The sequence below is a fragment of the Plodia interpunctella genome, chromosome 29 (assembly GCF_027563975.2).
Source record: "Plodia interpunctella isolate USDA-ARS_2022_Savannah chromosome 29, ilPloInte3.2, whole genome shotgun sequence".
Taxonomy (NCBI): domain Eukaryota; kingdom Metazoa; phylum Arthropoda; class Insecta; order Lepidoptera; family Pyralidae; genus Plodia; species Plodia interpunctella.
The window spans coordinates 1,592,243-1,611,067 of NC_071322.1; the positions used below are offsets into that span (position 1 = coordinate 1,592,243).

The window sequence follows — 18,825 nt, forward strand, 5'->3', positions numbered from 1 at the left end:
TAAAAATTACTGGTTAATTTTACGCGAACCCTGGGCACGCAAAGCTATGAGAGAGAGAGAGAGAGAGAGAGAGATATACCAAACGACGAATCTAATTGCTCCTTACCAAACCTATTTGGTAAGGAGCAATTAGATTCGTCGTCGAATAGGTCGGCTCGTTTAAAATTACTTAGGAGTAATTTTAAACGAGCCGACCTATTTAACACCATAATATTGCGTATACAGCACAGATATTAGAACATTACATTGAAGGAAAATAAAAGAAAATAGACACGGTATTTTGTCTACGTCATAAAAATGTTGAAACATGAAAATATAACACTTCATTTTTGATAGCCGTGAAAAGATCACTCCGATTTGGCGCCACGAAGTCTTCATGCCGTCATACCATCCACAAAATCAATACAGGACAAGACCATAGAGAAACCAATATGGCACCTTTTAATACGGAATCATAGTCTAACTAAGAAAACTAAAGGAGACGCGCGACGGGTTAGTACCCAAGGCTGAATTTCACGAGCATTTCAAAAGTATTTTTTAAATTAACATTACATTACATTAAAATAATAGTCATCACTAGATTTTTAAAAAAATCAATAGGGCATATTACGCAAAGCTCAGCGTAGATGGCGCTACTGGTACAACTAAGTTACAAACATTGCCAATGAAGGCAAAAAGCGCCAATTTTCAATATTGTTGTAGATTTACAACCAAAAATACCTTCTACGCAAACGTGGTGCGATTTTAAAGGAAAAAGGAAGGATTTAGTGGATTATCCTGAATATAATAACACTATTTTAGGTTATGCTCTGCAATATTTGGTCAACTGTGGTCATAAACTGATAAACTTGATTTTTGATCCACGGAGCCGATTTACTTAAAAATTTTGTAGAAAGAAAAAGGGGTGAAAAACTGTTAATATGAAAGTTCTACACCGTTGAAGTTACTGACTGGAAAATTCGGATTTTGGTTATTTACAACAAATTAATGAATACGTATTTCTGAAAATTGGCACACTCACTTTTTGTAGTAAATAACAGCAAATAAATACAAAAAATGTTTAATTTACGTTTGTGGTCAATAAAAAACAGGGACGTAAAACGTCATGGAAAATGGGATGGCTAGCGTTGCAAAAAAAGCGGGAAATGGGAAGAAGACACGTAGTGGGAAACAGGACGGGACACATTGCGAAAAACATGATGGCACAATATGTAGGAAACGGTACGGGATATCTACATTACATAGCAGGAAGCGGGATTGGACAATAAGTTTGACGTCAATAAGTGATGTATATCATCCTAAATTGAATAAAGAGTTTTTAATTTGAATTTGACAAGTTTGCGGGACGAGACACCCAGCGGGAAACTGGAAATTGAACTAAAGATGATAAAAATCCGAATTTAAATCATATATATTTACCAGTCTTACAGAATACGCGATAAAAAGATTACAAAGATTTTGCTATGAAATTCACGCGAGCGAAGCCGCTGGCAAAAGCTATTATAATATAATTTTAATCTATAGTCCTACTAATGACTTATATGATATACATATGTGTGTAGGTATGCCGTTCGTTTGCTTGTTTGTTTTCCGGTCCCTGGTCAATGATGCCCCGGGCGCAGCTAGTATAAAATATATATTTTTTTAATCTTGGTACTATTTTTCTGAAATGTTAACTAAATAGAAGGTAAATAAATTCAGAAAATATAAATATTAGTACTATCACAACTCCATAAATTTCTTCGAATTGTTGTTAGCTTGTTATTAATTCTGTGTAATGTATATCACCGTGTTATCACTATTTATCTATTTATTTGTGTTTATGATGGAGTATTCTAAAATGACTACATTAAAATTATTCCCTTTTATATTATTTTTTCTTGTTTTACTTGGAGAAATTTCTTCAGATTAAAGAAAATCTGACAAAAGAAATTACCGATGAGAATTTCTTTTGTCAGATTTTTTTTTTAAATCTGCATTGAATTTCTCATGGAAATCTGCAGAAATTCCGATCTATGGCCCCATAGTGAATGAAAATCTATACTAGAATATATAAATGCAAAGGTCTGTCTGTCACGCTATCACAGGTGGACGAATTTTGATGAAAATTAGAATAGATACTTATAGTTAAACACCTGAATAAGTCATTTATTCCCTAGAATATGCTGGTACATTGATGTTATGAGGTACAATAGTGCAATATATATTCTGCCTCTTATGATAAAGTGATCATTCTGCAAAAGGAATGTTAAGGTTATGTTTGAGATACATTAAATTTATAATTATAATTCTTTGAAGTCAACATAGGCAACTTTGTTTTTAAAAATGTAACCCCTAAAGTGCGGTGAGGGGGGGGATGAAAGTTTGTATGATTTTTAGAATACTTTCTGTCTGAAACGGAGCCGCGGGCAACCGCTAGTGAGACTTATAATCTGCGCACGATTGACTCCTGACTTGACCGCGATCCAATCATGTGGTTATAAAACTTGACCCAACCATCGTCAGTCGCAAAAAGGCATTCGCGCTGTGTGCTTGTGTATTACGTAAGGTACGTTTAATTATTAATTTCTTTGTTAATCAACAATAATTTAATTAAACACATTGATTAGTTTACCTAATCTAACTTTAATTAAAAGTGAAATCCGTTTATGTGTAAATGTTTGTAGACCGATCGTAAACCGGGAGACATAGATCGTTGTAGAATGTTTTAATCATAAAAAATACAATGGATTTCTAGAAATATGTGGCTGTCAGTTATAAAAAGTTTTGTGTGGATGTAAAAACAATAGCTGATGTGAGAAAAATTGCATAAATAAAAGAATGAGGATACCCACATTTGTAATTTAATCTTATGATTGTAAAGTCAAAACATGTTAGTATCAATTAAAATGTGTTCATTTGAAAAAAAAAATAAGACAAATTTATTGAGAAATCAAGATCTCTCTTTAAAAAAGTTGGTTTTGAAATTAATGTAAATAATAAATGACATTAATATCTTTTTAAAGTTTTGTCTGCAATCTATAAATAATGGATAAAATAAAAAATACGTGTGAGAAATAAAATTTTATAAAAATAGATTTCACTAATAATTACGTGATACCCGTGATTATTATGGCATTTCTTAATAGAATGCACTAATGTGCATAATGTATTCAGAGGTATGATATGCATAAATAAATAAATATATAAGGACAAATCACACAGATTGAGAGAAGAAATTTCTTCCAGGCAACCTTTTGGGAAATTGCTAGACGAGGAAATACAGATATGCGAATGAGAAGTAATGAATATTATTACTGTCAGAATCAGAACCAGTGGGAACATTTCTTTTTTCATAGCGTGTATATTTAGTACTAGCTGCGCCCCGGGGCTTCGCTCCCGTGGGAATTTCGGGATAAAAATACCCTAATGTTAAAAGTACCCTATGTATTATATTATATATCCAGGTTATATTGTACCCGTGCACCAAATTTCATAACAATCGGTCCCGTAGATTTTGCGTGAAAGAATAACAAATATACACATACACACAATCACACAAACTTTCGCATTCATAATATTAGCAGGATTCATATAAAAAAATAATATTAAATTGGCGCAAAGTAAATTGTGTCATTGTGTGAGTTTATTAATTTAAATTTATGCACGAAATCAATAATAATATAGTCGTGTGACTTTATTACTGTTAAGTATGACATAGTAATGATGGAGAATATAATATGTGTTTCTTAGGACGGAATCTTTCAACTCAATTTTGATACAAATAACTTCAACCAATCGAGCTGAAATTTTTGTATACACGTTTAGTTAAAGTTAACAGTGCTTTGTTATGGTACCTATGCATGACCCTGACGCTGCACCCAGGATCGGCTCTCGACGATGGATCTCAACGGTTTACTGCACGACATGTTTTTTGTCACGTAAAATCTTGTATTAAAAGGTTTTTTTAAAAGACGTATATTTACTGTTTCGTATTCGATATAGACTGTGTCGTATTCGATAAACTATTGCCGTTTTTTGATAACTTTAGCCAGTCATATTGATAACAATTAACTTGTGTTGGAGGATTCCATCAACCTGGAATGCTATTAGCCAGGACCGCAGTCCCAGTCGCTGGATCGATATTTTTCTCATTGTTGTTCCGTAAAATTATAGAAACGGGCTTACCATCATCTCTTAACACGATCCACTTAGCGACCTAAACTGAGCTGCGTCGCTTATTCGTACCGTCGACTTAATTGTTGGTATGAATGCTATTCATTTTAGGTTCCTAAACTGAACTGCCCTGTATTTTAATCGTTCCATAAAAGTTGGAATTATAAATACAATAAATTTATAATTCCAACAAGTTTAAATTGAAATTAAATAATAAATACTAAATTAATTTAAATAAAAAATTTACACTAAATCGCCGTCGTCGTGCGATAAAGTTCCCAGAGGGCTGGCGACATTTCCTCTTTGTATGACCAAACTCAAACGTTGACCGAAATAGTCACCAGCCCTTGGGTCCCCGGAGACATCGATCAGGCATGCGGGAATTTCATTGTAAAGGGATTACAAAGAAAATACAACATTACAATGCAATTATTAAGTAATGCAATATAATAATTACCTTCAACAGAGAATTCTAGGCATGGCAAGATATTTATTGTATGCGCTGAGTAAGAGATCCAATCATTACTATGTAACATACTCGTAATAAACAGAAAGTATGTAATTTTTTTTTAATATAAGAGGTGAAAACAAAAAACATGAAGACTTTATATAACTGTGACTTTGGTTATACACTATTTTAAACATCCCGGAAAAGTAACTGCTCCCGTGGGAAATTCACGCAGACAGAGCTAGTTAACATAAATACATCATCGAAGATAACAGCGAAAATAAGTGATACATTAACGTAATTTTTTGTAAGTATCTTACATATTAACACATCACAAAAACTTCCTAAACGGATAACAAGCAATGAGGAACAATGACCTCTTGTATACCAATCATAAATATAAAGATTCATACAAATAAACATAAAAAAATACATTGAACTTTTTTTTGTTTCAAAATATATCTTGTCCTAATGAATTCTCTTTTTCTTATCTCAGTGGACAGATACGTCCAAAGGGAGCAAAGTTTGTATGTAACGTTTTTTCAGAAAGTCATCCCTTAACTACTTTTATGTCTTCCGCGCATGTGTCTTTGCGCACTTATGTTTTTCGCGCAAACGATTTGTAAACATAGGTATGCCAGTGAACACCTTACTCTAGTCCACAGATATAAGAACATTACACATTCAATGTACTAGTACCTACTAGTGACAAATTCTTGTGAATTTGTCACTAGTAGGTACTAGTACTTGCGCGGCAACTTAGTCATTCACTGACTAACCTGACCTTGGCTATGAACTTACAAGGATTTGTGTGTTATCATTTTTTCCTATTACTCACAAGAAACATAAAAAAAATCTAGGCTCAATTTGCAAGCGGGATTTTTTTTTTTAATGGTACTCTTTAGATTTTGAGATTGTCGATGTCCTTGCTGCAGATTGTCTGTGGTACGTGAAACGCGTCTTGATTTTTATTGTTTTTTTTTTTTTGTGAGAATTCATTCTTTTTTTCATCATTTTTTGGACTTTATATATGACTAGCTGAAATCCGCGGTGTAACTCGCGTAATTATTTAAAAAAAATGCTTACGTGTTTATTTAGTTATAGTTAAAAAATATATTAATTTCAACTAAAAACTATCTATCTTAAAAATATTTTATAAATACTTAAAAATTAAAAAAAAAAAACTAAAGAAGGCTACGCTGGTAGTAACAAATTGTTTTTTTATTCACAGAATGACGTTCCCACATTTGCTGTTGGTGGCAGCACTCGCGGTCGTGGTCTCTGCCAGGAGCACATTTAACTCTCAACCCGTCTCCCCTGTCATCACATCACTCACAGATAAGGTAATATTAATATTACAAATGCGAAAGTTTGTGAGGATGTACGTTTGTTACTCTTTCACGCAAAATCTACTGGACAGATTGTTATGAAATTTGGTACACGACTAGAATATAACCTGGAGTAACACATAGGGTTTTTAATCCGCATCTAGTATATTACAACTATGTGTAAATAGTTTTAGTAAGATATAAGTCTGCACTAACTCGCATAAGGTGTAAACTAAAATAAATAAAATTTTAATTTTATGAGTATTCATAAGCGTAATTTAAACATGTGTATTTCTTTACATACACTTTTTCGTGCCAAATTTAAATTAAATGGATTTGTTATATAAGACACATGCTAATTAACTTTAATTTTGGAAATAATAATGAAATGAAAAAAAAAATTTGATTCGAGCGGAAATCGATTTCAATTATACTTACTTATAACATCCCTATTAATGCTACAAACTACAAGCATTTCGGAACGACCACTGCTGAAAATAAATGCAGTAAAAAACTAATTGAAACAGTGTTGATCCCTACCATGCCAGAAGGGCTTAAACTATATTTATATTTTTTTAATAACATATAGTAACCTGTTTGAATACCTAGTTGTAATTTATAATGGCGCAATTAGTTCATCTATATTGTCTACCCACGGACATCGATTCGGCATTCAAACGCCCTAATTCTCAGAGGCTACTAAAACTGGGTTGGCCCGGGTCGTTACCTCCATTCAGATATTGTCAACAATTTTTCTTGATATTCCCACAGTCAGATCAGATTGATTTTGAAATAAAATATTTAAATTTTAATTGAATGTCATATTTCCAAAACATGCAAGTACCTACTGTTTTTCCAATCCGACCGACTATAAAAAAACGAAAGAAACACTTATTTATTTGGTTATAACAATATTAGGGTATAATCAAAAATAAAAACATTTTATTATCGTGTTTCATTATGTGAACGCATTTTATTTTATTGATACTAATATTATAAATAGGTACCTAAGCGTTTGTGAGTTTGTATGTTGGAGGCGATGCTACCTAACCGATTTCAAAAATTCTTTCACCACTAGAAAGCTACATTATCAGAGATTGCTATAGACATATATTTGTTTTGAAATAAATTAGTTTTCTGCTTGTTTAATCAACACTTATAAAGTTCGAAAAAAGCGCTATCCTCTGGATGTAATTTAACATAGGGTGTCTTTCATCCCGGAAAAATAACTGTCCCCGTGGGAAAATTACGCGAGCGAAGCCGCGGACAATAGCTAGTACCCAATACATATAGGTAGTGTTTAATTATTTTAACTAATACCTTTGTGCATTTAACTTTATTTTGCCCAGGCAAATAGCCGATTTCTGAGGTAATAATGAAGCTTGTTGTGAAACACCAATACTGAATAAATCCCCTGTAAGCCCATGCAGTAAATATTGGTGTGTACATTAGGTACTCTTGATCGATTGCTTGTAGATAATTATTATTTAAAATATATAAAAACTTTGAATTCATCCTAACATGGAAATCAATTGTCAACAAGGGAAAATATTTGAATATGGAACGCACATTTTTACATTCATTTTCTTTTTTTTTTATTCCTTTTTAGATTCTAGGCGGCCAGCGCAGTATAAAAACATATAAACCTATTTTAATCAATACAACAAAAAGCCGGTGAACCGCTCGTTATGTTACGAACCCCTGTCCATAGCACTACCATAACAAGTATTTGTACAATATGGTCGATATCGTAAAGGTCACAACCTTGACTCGCCCTCGCCCATTTTAACGATATTATCCTGTTACTAAATCGAGAGATACGGTCAATATCTATATATGTATTTTATGACCAACTAGATGTTGCCCGGGGCTTCGCTCCCGTGGGAATTTTGAGATTAAATATAGCGTATAGCAATCTTGTATATGTACCTTTCTAACGGTGAAAGTATTTTTGAAATCGGTTCGGTAGTTTCGGAGAATACCCGCCTCAAACATACAAACGCTTTATCATAATTATAATATAGTATAGTTTCACTTTCATAGAAGAATAGAATTAATTAAATGAATACACATGTCATACGTACAACGTAACGGAGAGCGAATTTTTTGGGAAATGTAAATTGAAATTTTGCAATACACATAGGGCATCTGTCATCACGGAAAAATAACTGTTCCCGCGGGAAATAAGCGGGCGAAGCCGCGGGTAAAAGCAAGTTTAGTATAATTAGAACAGACTGAGACACAAATAACATATACGCTTTTTATTTCAGGATGCAAGAACCAAAGCCTCGACACACCCCGCTTTCGCGAACGCAGGGAGACAAGCCGGCGTTGAAGTGTGGAGAATCAAGGTATATTTCTCTCATTTTCACTTGTTGCCGGTTGTATTCGAGGCTGTGACGTCGCGAGGCCCGGGATCAGTGCAAAAGTAAACTAGGTACAATCTTGTTCTATTTGTTCACTTCCTTCCTGCCCATTCGGTGACGAGGATGGATAATAATAATGTGTTTTTTTGATATTTGTATGTATTAACAATTGTAAATTGACAATTATATTTGATGTCCGTCCAGGCATCGCTTCGGTAAAAACATATAGTTTTTGGGACACAGGTGGGTCAGACCAGTGTGGTCTGAGGGCCTTCTTAAAACATCGAAATTTGCTTATTTGGCTTTCGCATATGAATATACACTTAACCTTCCTTTTGAATCAGTTAAAATATATTAAAAAGCCCGCATCAAAATCCGTTGAGTAATTTTTTCTGTCTGTCATAGGCACACACAGACAAATAGATAGCGACATCTTAATTTTATCTATCTATCTATATACTACGACACAAACATGTTTGTAAACAACTATGTGGTAGAGACAAAAAAATAAAATTAAAAATATTCTAGACATTTTGTGATAGACATAAAGGCGGAGGCACCAAACAGAAAATGTCATTAAGGGACGTATTTATAAAAATTATGCTTTTTGTCCCGGCTTGTTGGACTCATATTGTTTTTTTAATTTCAGGATTTCAATCCCGAAGCGGTATCTCAAAGAGATTTTGGAAAATTACACAAAGGAGACTCTTACATAGTACTAAAGGTATAAATTTTTCTGTTGCTTATTCTTAATATTCTTAAAATATCCCAACTAATATTATAAATGCGAAAGTATGCGAAAGTAATTTTGTTTGTTACGTTCTTCAGGCTCTATCTATCTACTCAACCAATCTTCTTGAAATTTTGCACACCTGGGGGCTTATTATCATCTCATAACGCGATCCACTTTACGACCTAAACTGAACTGCATCGCAAATTCGTACCATCGACTTGATTTTTTGTATGAATGCGATTCATTATAGGTTCCTAAATTGAACTCAGTTGCATTGGAATCGTTCTGTAATAGTTGATGGCAGGCCTGCTGTAGTTTGAAGTATGGAGAAGCATAAGGAACACCTTTCAATCTCGGAAAATTACGCGGGCGAAACCGCGGGCAATTCTTAATATATAAAACTCTTTGCAATCGTCATGCTCGTGAGTATGTGACATTTAAGTTCTCATGTAAATCGGCTAAAATTAGATTTTAACCACTACAAAAGAAAAGACGTAATGAATATTTGTTTGCTCAAGAGCAATCACATTATCTTTTGGTGAAAACCGCATAAAATCCGTGCCATCGTTTTTGAATTTATCGCGAACAGACAGACAGACGCGGCAGAGGGCTTTGTTTATAATATGTAAGGGTTCTTGTAAATTTCCTCGCAATCGAACTCGATTGTGAAGAGATAAAGAAATTCAAATAAAAAATGTTTCGATTTACGATCTTGATGTAATGATCAACAACAGACAACTGCCGACAAACGCAACAAGCTGTCTTGGGACATCTACTACTGGATCGGCAGCGAATCCACGCAAGACGAGTCCGGAGCCGCCGCCATCTTGACGGTCGGGCTCGATGACAAGTTTAACGGGGCTGCAGTGCAGCACAGAGAAGTGCTAGGCCAGGAAAGCCAGCAGTTCAAGGATCTCTTCCCATCTGGTAACTATTAATTGATTCTCAATACTAAAAACAGATGGCGCTATAGTCGGGACACGGTCGACTCGACAAATCTAGAACGCGCGTCTGAAGTTTTCAAGATTAGTCTACATTACCAATTTGTATAGTCTAAAATGTCATGGGTAGGTGAAGCAGCAACTCGGTTATGTTTTAATTTTTGTGTCATCCCTTACACGAAGCTCAAGATATTACAATTTTTATAAAGGTGGTTTATACAGGGTTACTGGTATCAAACGCAAAACCTCCTAAAGACTACTTGGGTACATCAAAACAAGCAACTTTTATTCCACGACTTTTCGTGATTCGTAGTTTTCTTTTTCATATAAAAAAAACAGTCTAATTTGCGCGTCCTCACATCTTAACTCTATGTAATAGCCAAGCAACACGAGGCAGTACAGTAGCGTTATGTAGCGGAATCAAACATATTACAAACATATCGAAACGACATTAAAACTAAAAAAAGACAAATTTTTGTATTTGCTTTTTTTAGTTTTTAGACAAAAGTCGTAGAACAAAAGATGTTAGTCTCTATGTACCTTTTGCGCCTTTGGAAGGTTAAATGCGTTTGATACCATTAACCATTTGTATAGTTAAATCAAAATCAGAATAAACAAAATGTGTGTATAAAATGTCGTAATATGTGTTTGCGATGCTCTAGTTTCCTCGTACATCAGGTTATCATTGTACAGGAAATAAACAAGTCTTTAGTACAATTACGACCAAATAGATAATTACTATACTAGTTCTAGCAGTGAATCACCTGATCACAGACAAACGCATTGTTTTGTATAGAGGTTGTTTTTATAGTTTGTTTTTTTTTTATACGTATTGTTGTACAGTTAGTTTTTTGTAAACAATCCTACCATGTCTTTATATATTTCTCTTCTCTTTATAGTTGATAATCAACCAGTGTGCATTTCTGCGCACTGTTCCTCACGATGTCTTCCATCACACAAAAACCTATTACTGTTTTACCGCCACATCATACATACAATCTGAACGGCTGCTTTCGAAAAAATCGAATTCAAAAAATTAAAATGATTATTTATTCAGAAATTAGACCTTCACAGGCACTTTTCCACGTCAATTTTTATATTAAATAGTAATTTCTTCTCCCAAGCTAAAAATTACTGGCATTTCGGAACGACCACTGCTGAGAAGAAATGCCGAAACTCATTTTAACAGTGGCTCCCCACAAAGGCTCTTTTGGTACATAGACTCTAAGGTTTGTCACAGACAGACAGTGATATAAATACAATATACATATATTTAGTAAGTACTTCGTACAGGAGTAAATTCAAATTCAAATTCAAAACATTTATTCAGAAATTAGACCTTCACAGGCACTTTTTCTCGTCAATCTTTATATTTATAGTTATTTCTCACAAGCTACAAACTACTGGCATTTCGGAACGACCACTGCTGAGAAGAAATGCCGAAACTCATTTTAACAGTGACTCCGCACAAAGGCTCTTTTGGTACATAGACTCTAAGGTTTGTCACAGACAGACAGTGATATAAATACAATATACTCGTACATATATTTAGTAAGTACCTCGTACAGGAGTATCTACTAATTCCACGAAAATATCTAATCGAAATCATGATGATTTGTCAAATAAGTAAGAATTGACAATGGTCTAATTACTGAATAAGATAGAGAAGAATTTGAATCTTTAGAATAAAATTTATTTATTTATATTTTTTTCTTTAATAAAATATTTTTCAGGGCTCCAGTACCAGAGCGGGGGCTACGCTACCGGCTTCAAGCATGTCACCACGAACGCGGGCGCTGACAAGCGCTTGATCCAAGTGAAAGGGAAGAGAAACGTCAGAGTGAGACAGGTATAAAACAAATGTTACAAGTTTTGACGACCGACACGTATTGGTCATCATTATCAGTCATTCATACGAAGAGGTCAACCGGTGTGCAGGTTTCCTCACGGTGTTTTCCTTCAAGGTTTCCGGAAGCCAGTGGTGGTCGATGAAAACTATTATAGGTATATGAGTGAAGTTGGTATACAAACTAGATAAAGGGTCGCCCGCGTGATTTCCCACGGGAGCAGTTTTTTCCATAATTAAAGGTACGTCCTTCGCCGTACTTCAAACTATATGTATGCAAAATTTCAAGAATTTCGATAATTAATTCGTTTATTGATTTGCCACAGACACCAAAGAAATAACCGACTAGTCTTATAATAAAAAAACCATAAAATTAAACAAATTGCTGTGCTGCAGCACAAGGCAAAAAGACCATAACTCAGAGAAACTTTCTTCATCTTAGTACAGAAACACTGACTTTCAGTTATTGCCAACATTGTAGGTGCGAAGTGCTTATCTTAAACTTAACAAGAAGATGTTATTGTGAGTTCGTAAAGCGAAAAGTAACTACGTCTTAAACTAATAACTTATAAAATTAACATAGCCATAAGTAACCAACATTAATCAATAGAACAATAAGAAACAATCATGAAGCAATTCCATGTACCCTGTGTTATTCAAGGTTGAATTCTACCCGTGCACCAAATTTCACAACAATCAGTTCAGTAGATTTTGCTTGACATACACGCATACATCCTCACAAACATTTATAATATTACCAGGATCGATTTATGTTTTACAAAAAAACTGAATTATTCTCAAGGTGGACCCCCTAATCTCCTCGATGAACAAAGGCGACGTATTCATTCTGGATGTGGACCACGACATCTACGTGTACGTGGGGGAGAAGGCGAGGAATGTGGAGAAACTAAAGGCAACTTCAGTGGCGAACCAGATCAGGGACCAAGACCATAACGGAAGAGGGAGAGTGGAGATTGTGGGTATGTAAATTCTTTCATCTAATTAAGATATATAGGAAAAATGGCACTATATAGCTACTACTTGAATTGGACTATACTAAATTAAATCTTTATTGATTTAATACACTTTTACCTATTTTTACTATACAGGGTTACTGGTATCTAACGCATAACCTTCCAAAGGCGCATATATACATGTCTAAACATAATAAATACGAAAGTTTTATTATTTTTAGTTTTAATGTCATTTCTATAAAACTTTAACTCTATGTTCGATTCCGCTACATAACGCTACAGTGCTGTCTCGTGTTGCTTGGCTATTACATAGAGTTAAGGTGTGCAGAATAAAATTTTATTTGTATTTATATGTATGAAAAAAAAAACTACGAATCACGAAAAGTTAAGTTGCTTGTTTGGTTGTACCCAAGTAGTCTTTAGGAGGTTTTGCGTTTGATACCAGTGACTCCGTATATTTATACATTAAACTTCTTCTTCATAGTCGTATTCCTCATGGCTGAGGGTCGTGGTCAATACGCGGAATGGAACACACACAACAACTTTCTTGGCACTATTATGGATTGCCATTTCCTTCTCCATTTCACACACAAATTAATAACATACAAGTGTGCAAGTTTCCTCGCGATTTCATATTCAACATTAAAGAATAAGTTTCGTGAAAAGAAGTCCACATTCTTTTCATATCTCGCTATCTCTCTCTATCTTCAGCGATCATTTTGACCTTGTACGATACTACTCTTAATCTCCTTTATTCGGTCTCCCTTCTTGGCTTTCCTATTCCCCTTTTCGCTTCAGTTTTGCCTTAAGTTTTTAATTAGATTATCATGACAACGTGTCCAAATATTTCCTCAACTTTTTTAATAACCAGGGATTTACCGTGAAACACGTAGCACGACATGGGAAAAGGAGACAGAATGTGGACGTTACTAATGCGCTAAGTGACTATTTCGCAGCATTCTATGGTACTGTTGCGTTTGTCTTCATTTTTATAAAAATCTTGTCCCAGATCAATACTCGGGTGACGTGGACGTGCAGAAGTTCTTCACAGCGCTGGGCTCCGGCGCCAGGAACACCGTTCCTGAGGAGAGCGCGGGCGGTGACGACCAGGTATTGATGGGAAATGAACAAATTATTCCTAACTGAATAAGACTACCACACGAACGCAATTAATATTTGAAGAGTTTGTACAAAATTGTGAATATATCAAAAACGACTTAACCGATTTTGTACGTTGTTACGAACTTAAAAATTCTATTGATAGATCCTACATAGGTACCTTTTAAATTTCATCAAAATCAGACCAATGGTCCGAAAGTTATCGCGTTACAAACAAACAAACAAACAAACAAACATACATACATACATACAAAAAATGTATTTTTGCCCCAAGTTGATTTGTAGACATCGTTCGCTTCTCTCGCTCATTTTCATATAATAAACCCATAAATACCATGTTTATCAATTTTCCTTACAGACCTTTGAAAGGAATGAAGAACAAAACGTGGTACTCTCTGAAGTATCGGACAGCTCCGGAAAGGTCCAGGTGACCGCTTTACCCAAGCCGTTAAAACAAGAACAGCTGAAACCTCAAGTGAGTATAATTCTTTTAAAACATACGTGAAACACCCTTTGAACATATATTTGGCTGCACCTAGGTCAATCGTATAAACCTGGGTGTAGGGTGCACTTCGGTGTTTGGCCGTAACATAAAGACACACGAAAGATATGTTTTTTAGACATTTTTGACACAAGCTTATACATATTGTTGTCAGAGAGAAATCTTATTGAATTCGACGCGTGACAAAAAATCGGTTACTAGATCCCTCGTCGGGAGCTGTTCCTGGGTGCACTATTATCATGCAAACTAAACGTGTGTACAAAATTTCAGCTCAATCGGTGAAGATATCTGCTTCAAAATTGATTTACAAGATTCTATTCTACCCATACGAACATACATATAATTACTTATACTATAACATTGCAGATTAAAAAAAAAAACTTGAAAAAAAAATTATATTTTTTTTGTAAATAAGATTGTACTAAATGTCAATCGGTAGTAGCGGTAATGTGTAGTGGTTAAGACGACCGCCTGTCTGTACACCAAAAGGTCCCAGGAGAAGGCAATGGCAAACCAATCCATTAATAAGTAGTGCCAGGAAAATTGTTGGGTATTTTTAATTCCACGTAATGACCACGACCCTCAGCCATGAGGAATATGTGGCTACCACAACATTACCACCAGCATTACCATACCGAACCGTTACCTTCACCATATAACCAAAACCAAGGATTTACCAAGAAAAAGCACACACAAGCACAAGCACTATATTTATTCACTCCGTCGCAAAGAAACAGAGAAAGTACGCAGCTCTGAATGTCAAGAAACATGCACTCAGTTCTAATAAGAACTACAACGCATCATCTTCATGCACCGTCGCGATGTATCGCCGCGCTCGCCGCCGTCGTCGAATGAAGCACACGCAGACGTCCGGCACACGCAGATGTTGTGCTAGCCACAAATATAACACTATGAAGAGAAATTACAGAATTAGAGTTTATTTTGTAGGTGTGTCATACTGTGATATACTAAAATTAAAATATTTAATTTGATTTTCTCCAAGGAATGCTATATTTTGGACACAGTCAGCGGCAGCATCTACGTGTGGGTGGGAAAACAGGCGACTGAAAAGGTAAAAAATCTCCCAGTTTAAATTCAAAATTCTATATTCATTTAAGTATTAATGACGTCAAAAATTTACATAAATCTAAGTCTACTGCCGACTTCCAAAGGGCAGGTGAAGAAGAAGCGGCCGGTGTAAAAAAGCTTCACCATTTTTCTCGAGATAGATCAAAGAAAGGCCGTTATTTTTTTCAAATTTCTACCACAAAAAAATGGAGATGAAAGTTTTATGACAAATGAACCCAGCTATTTACCCACCCAACGTACTTTATTTTGATAATTTAAGTACTTGTTTTCATATTAATTTTCCGTCCGTTCTAACTAGTCAAATCAGATACTTTTTTTCTAAAGTCGAAAACATAAAAATATATGGAGCTACTATGACGTCACGATTTTTGGAGTCAAAATGCATTATACCCAATAAATTAGCCAAATGTTTTGTTTTCTTTTTTTTTCAGGAAAAGACTGAGGCTATGAACAAAGCACAAGGTATCTTCACATCCAAGAATTATCCTTCATGGGTACGTATTGTAATTACTGTAGGATCTATTGTAAAATCTGGTTTTTCTTACAAGTCTTCTCTTCTGTTCATAATCGTATTCTTCATTCATTAATGAAACATACATAACGACTTTCTTGGCACTATTAATGTTTGCCATAGCCACTGTTCAAATGAGTTTCTTTTGGCATTTCTTCTCAGCAGTGGTCGTTCAAAAATGGCAGTAGTTTGTAGCTTGTGAGAATATTACTATTTAAAACCTGTAAAAATTGACGAGAAAAAGTGCCTGCGAAAAGGTTTAATTTCTAAATAAATGATTTGTATTGATTGCCCTCTCCATTTCCCACACAAGTTGATCAAACAGAGTGCAGGTTTCCTCACGATGTTTTCCTTCGTCGGAAGTAGATGGAAATAAATCAATAAATATATTAACAAATTTGTATCAAAGATAATTGTTTCAAATTTAAAATAATGTCAACACACAAAATCATATAATTCTGTCTAAAATCTTATGTCATAGGACGACCTCGGTGGCGCAGTGGTAAAATTCTTGCCACTGAACCGAGAAGTCCCGGGTTCGATCCCCGGTCGGGTCATGATGGAAAATCATCTTTTCTGATTGGCCCGGGTCTTGGATGTTTATTTATATATGTATCTATTTATAAAATATAGTATCGTTGAGTTAGTATCCCATAACACAAGTCTCGAACTTACTTTGGGGCTAGCTCAATCTGTGTGATTTGTCCTAATATATTTATTTAATATATATATAAAAAAAAAAAACTTTTTGCAAACGTTGGATTTTTTTGTGTAACCACCTACTATAATTTGAGTACTTGATTTTAGACTATATTATTTGTAATATCCAGGTAAAAGTGACCAAAGTTCTGCAGGGCACGGAGCCCGCAGTCTTCAAACAATACTTCTTCACGTGGCGCGACAACGCCATGCAACACAATAGAGTCATTTAGGTAAAACTATAAATAAATACTTATTTTTATTTAATTTAATAAGGTACAGTCAACAGCACATATACCTATACAAATTCATTGCAATCTCGCCGCCATTACCGCGCCATAGAAGTTCGTGCAGGGTAACTTGATGTACATTGACCTGTACACAGAAATCAATAATAATCAATCAATCCTCAATAATCAATCAATCAATCCTCAATAATCAATCAATAATCAATCCTGTACACAAACAAAACAATTTCCTAACAATCGTTACATATTATAAAACAAAAGTTCGAAACTCAAAAACGACACAGATTTTCATTCGGTTTTCATCTATACTGAGGAACGAAGCTTGAACGGAACGCTAGTATAAAATCATTTTGATTCATCAGGCAGCATCACTAAACAAGAAACAAAACGAACTTGGGTTCACAAACTATCGATGTTCGACAAACTGGCAAATTCGGCATTGCTTGTTCTCCTTCTTTCACGTCAAAACGGAGCATTGTATTTTTGTTCTTTAGACAGTTGGATAGCTAGTGATACTGTTATTTGCCGCGAGAGGAGCCGCGGACAGCAGCTAGCTGATAATAAAATGTGCCTTATTTATTTTCAGATTTAAAACTGGCCCGTGCTTTAGTCCAAGAAAAAAATACTCAAAAATGGTAATGAATCAACAATAATGTTTTTGTGTTAAAAAATAGACAATAAATCAATGAAATGTATGTAAAAATTAATGAAATAAATGTACCTTATTGTAAGTATAATATACATTTATCATGACAAATAAATATATAAAATTACTTTCTTATTTTTTATTTTTTTTTGTATCCTATTAACCTGTTAAATCTCTTTTCATACCTCGTCGTTACGTAGAATGAAACACACACAACAACTTTCTTGGCACTATTAATTGAGTGGTGTGCCATTGCCTTCTCCATTTCACATAAATATTTTGCAGGTTTCACACAAAGTTATATAGTTGCTATCGAGTGCTAATGAAAAATATATAGATGTAAAACATTGACCAAACAAATTATATGATAATCGAGCTGACCAGTTCCCCCTGGCTGCACCCGTTCACGAGATGACGCTTATATTTATGCATTGTCTTGATTCTTCGCAAACGAGGAATGAACAGTACAAGAATAATCGTAAATTCTTACGATATTATGAAATTAAGCTGGAAATGAGGAAAACGACTCAAGGTAATTTACCAGTGATTGTACGGGAGACGCACACGCCACCATTGTAAGAGCTAAAGTTATTAATATACACGGGGGCGTATTAAACTATTCTGGAGCCCTTGGGCACGCAAGAATTTGGGGCCCTTTTGGATAATTATACAGGGTCGTAATTAACTATGCTGAGCCTTTGAGCACACAATAATTTGCCATTTTGGAGTAGGGCCGAGAGGAGACGAGATTAATATATGTCAAATTAATAAGTACCGAGTTTACTATCAAAAATAAAACGGGTGCCAAGTTTATTACATAGTTTTTAGGCGAATTTATATACTTGGATAACGAATGAACAATGTAGATTCGTTCAGGAAGCGAATTTATTATTTTTCAATGTTTAAAAAGCACAGTTTTCTAAATAATTATCATGTTTAGGCTTGATAAAAATTGATATTTTCCCGTCGATCCTTCACTGCTGATCCGGCACTGGACCCACGTGTTGGGCACACGTATCAAACACTGACTGATATAAATTCATACACATACATAAAGTAGAAAATGTTAACAAACACTCCTAACATACTGATATACCTTGATTAATTTTAATCTTCATTAATCGAAACACACATTAGTTTGTGGGTGTGTGCGCCAATGGTCTGACATCTAGGGATGTCGACGACCGCGCGTAGTGAAGACGAAATTGCAGGAAAGCATA

At 34.7% G+C, this 18,825-nt stretch overlaps 1 protein-coding gene across 1 annotated transcript; it reads left to right on the forward strand.

The window, feature by feature from the left end:
• Window positions 1-2,406: 2,406 nt before the first annotated feature.
• On the forward strand, window positions 2,407-17,740 carry LOC128682006 (gelsolin-like). The gene is made up of 13 exons (XM_053766426.2): window positions 2,407-2,548; window positions 5,835-5,946; window positions 8,202-8,282; window positions 8,947-9,021; window positions 9,765-9,957; window positions 11,705-11,820; window positions 12,620-12,797; window positions 13,801-13,901; window positions 14,269-14,385; window positions 15,416-15,484; window positions 15,933-15,995; window positions 16,843-16,944; window positions 17,546-17,740. The coding sequence occupies exons 2-12, from the start codon at window positions 5,836-5,838 to the stop codon at window positions 16,942-16,944; spliced, it is 1,206 nt and encodes a 401-aa protein (XP_053622401.1). The 5' UTR covers window positions 2,407-2,548; window position 5,835; the 3' UTR covers window positions 17,546-17,740.
• Window positions 17,741-18,825: the final 1,085 nt, after the last annotated feature.

Coding starts and splice junctions, on each gene's coding strand:
- LOC128682006 (XM_053766426.2), top strand. CDS start 5,836: ATGACGTTCCCACATTTGCTGTTGGTGGCAGCACTCGCGGTCGTGGTC. Junction 12,798..13,800: donor AGGGAGAGTGGAGATTGTGG/GTATGTAAATTC, acceptor ATCTTGTCCCAG/ATCAATACTCGGGTGACGTG. Junction 15,996..16,842: donor CCAAGAATTATCCTTCATGG/GTACGTATTGTA, acceptor TGTAATATCCAG/GTAAAAGTGACCAAAGTTCT.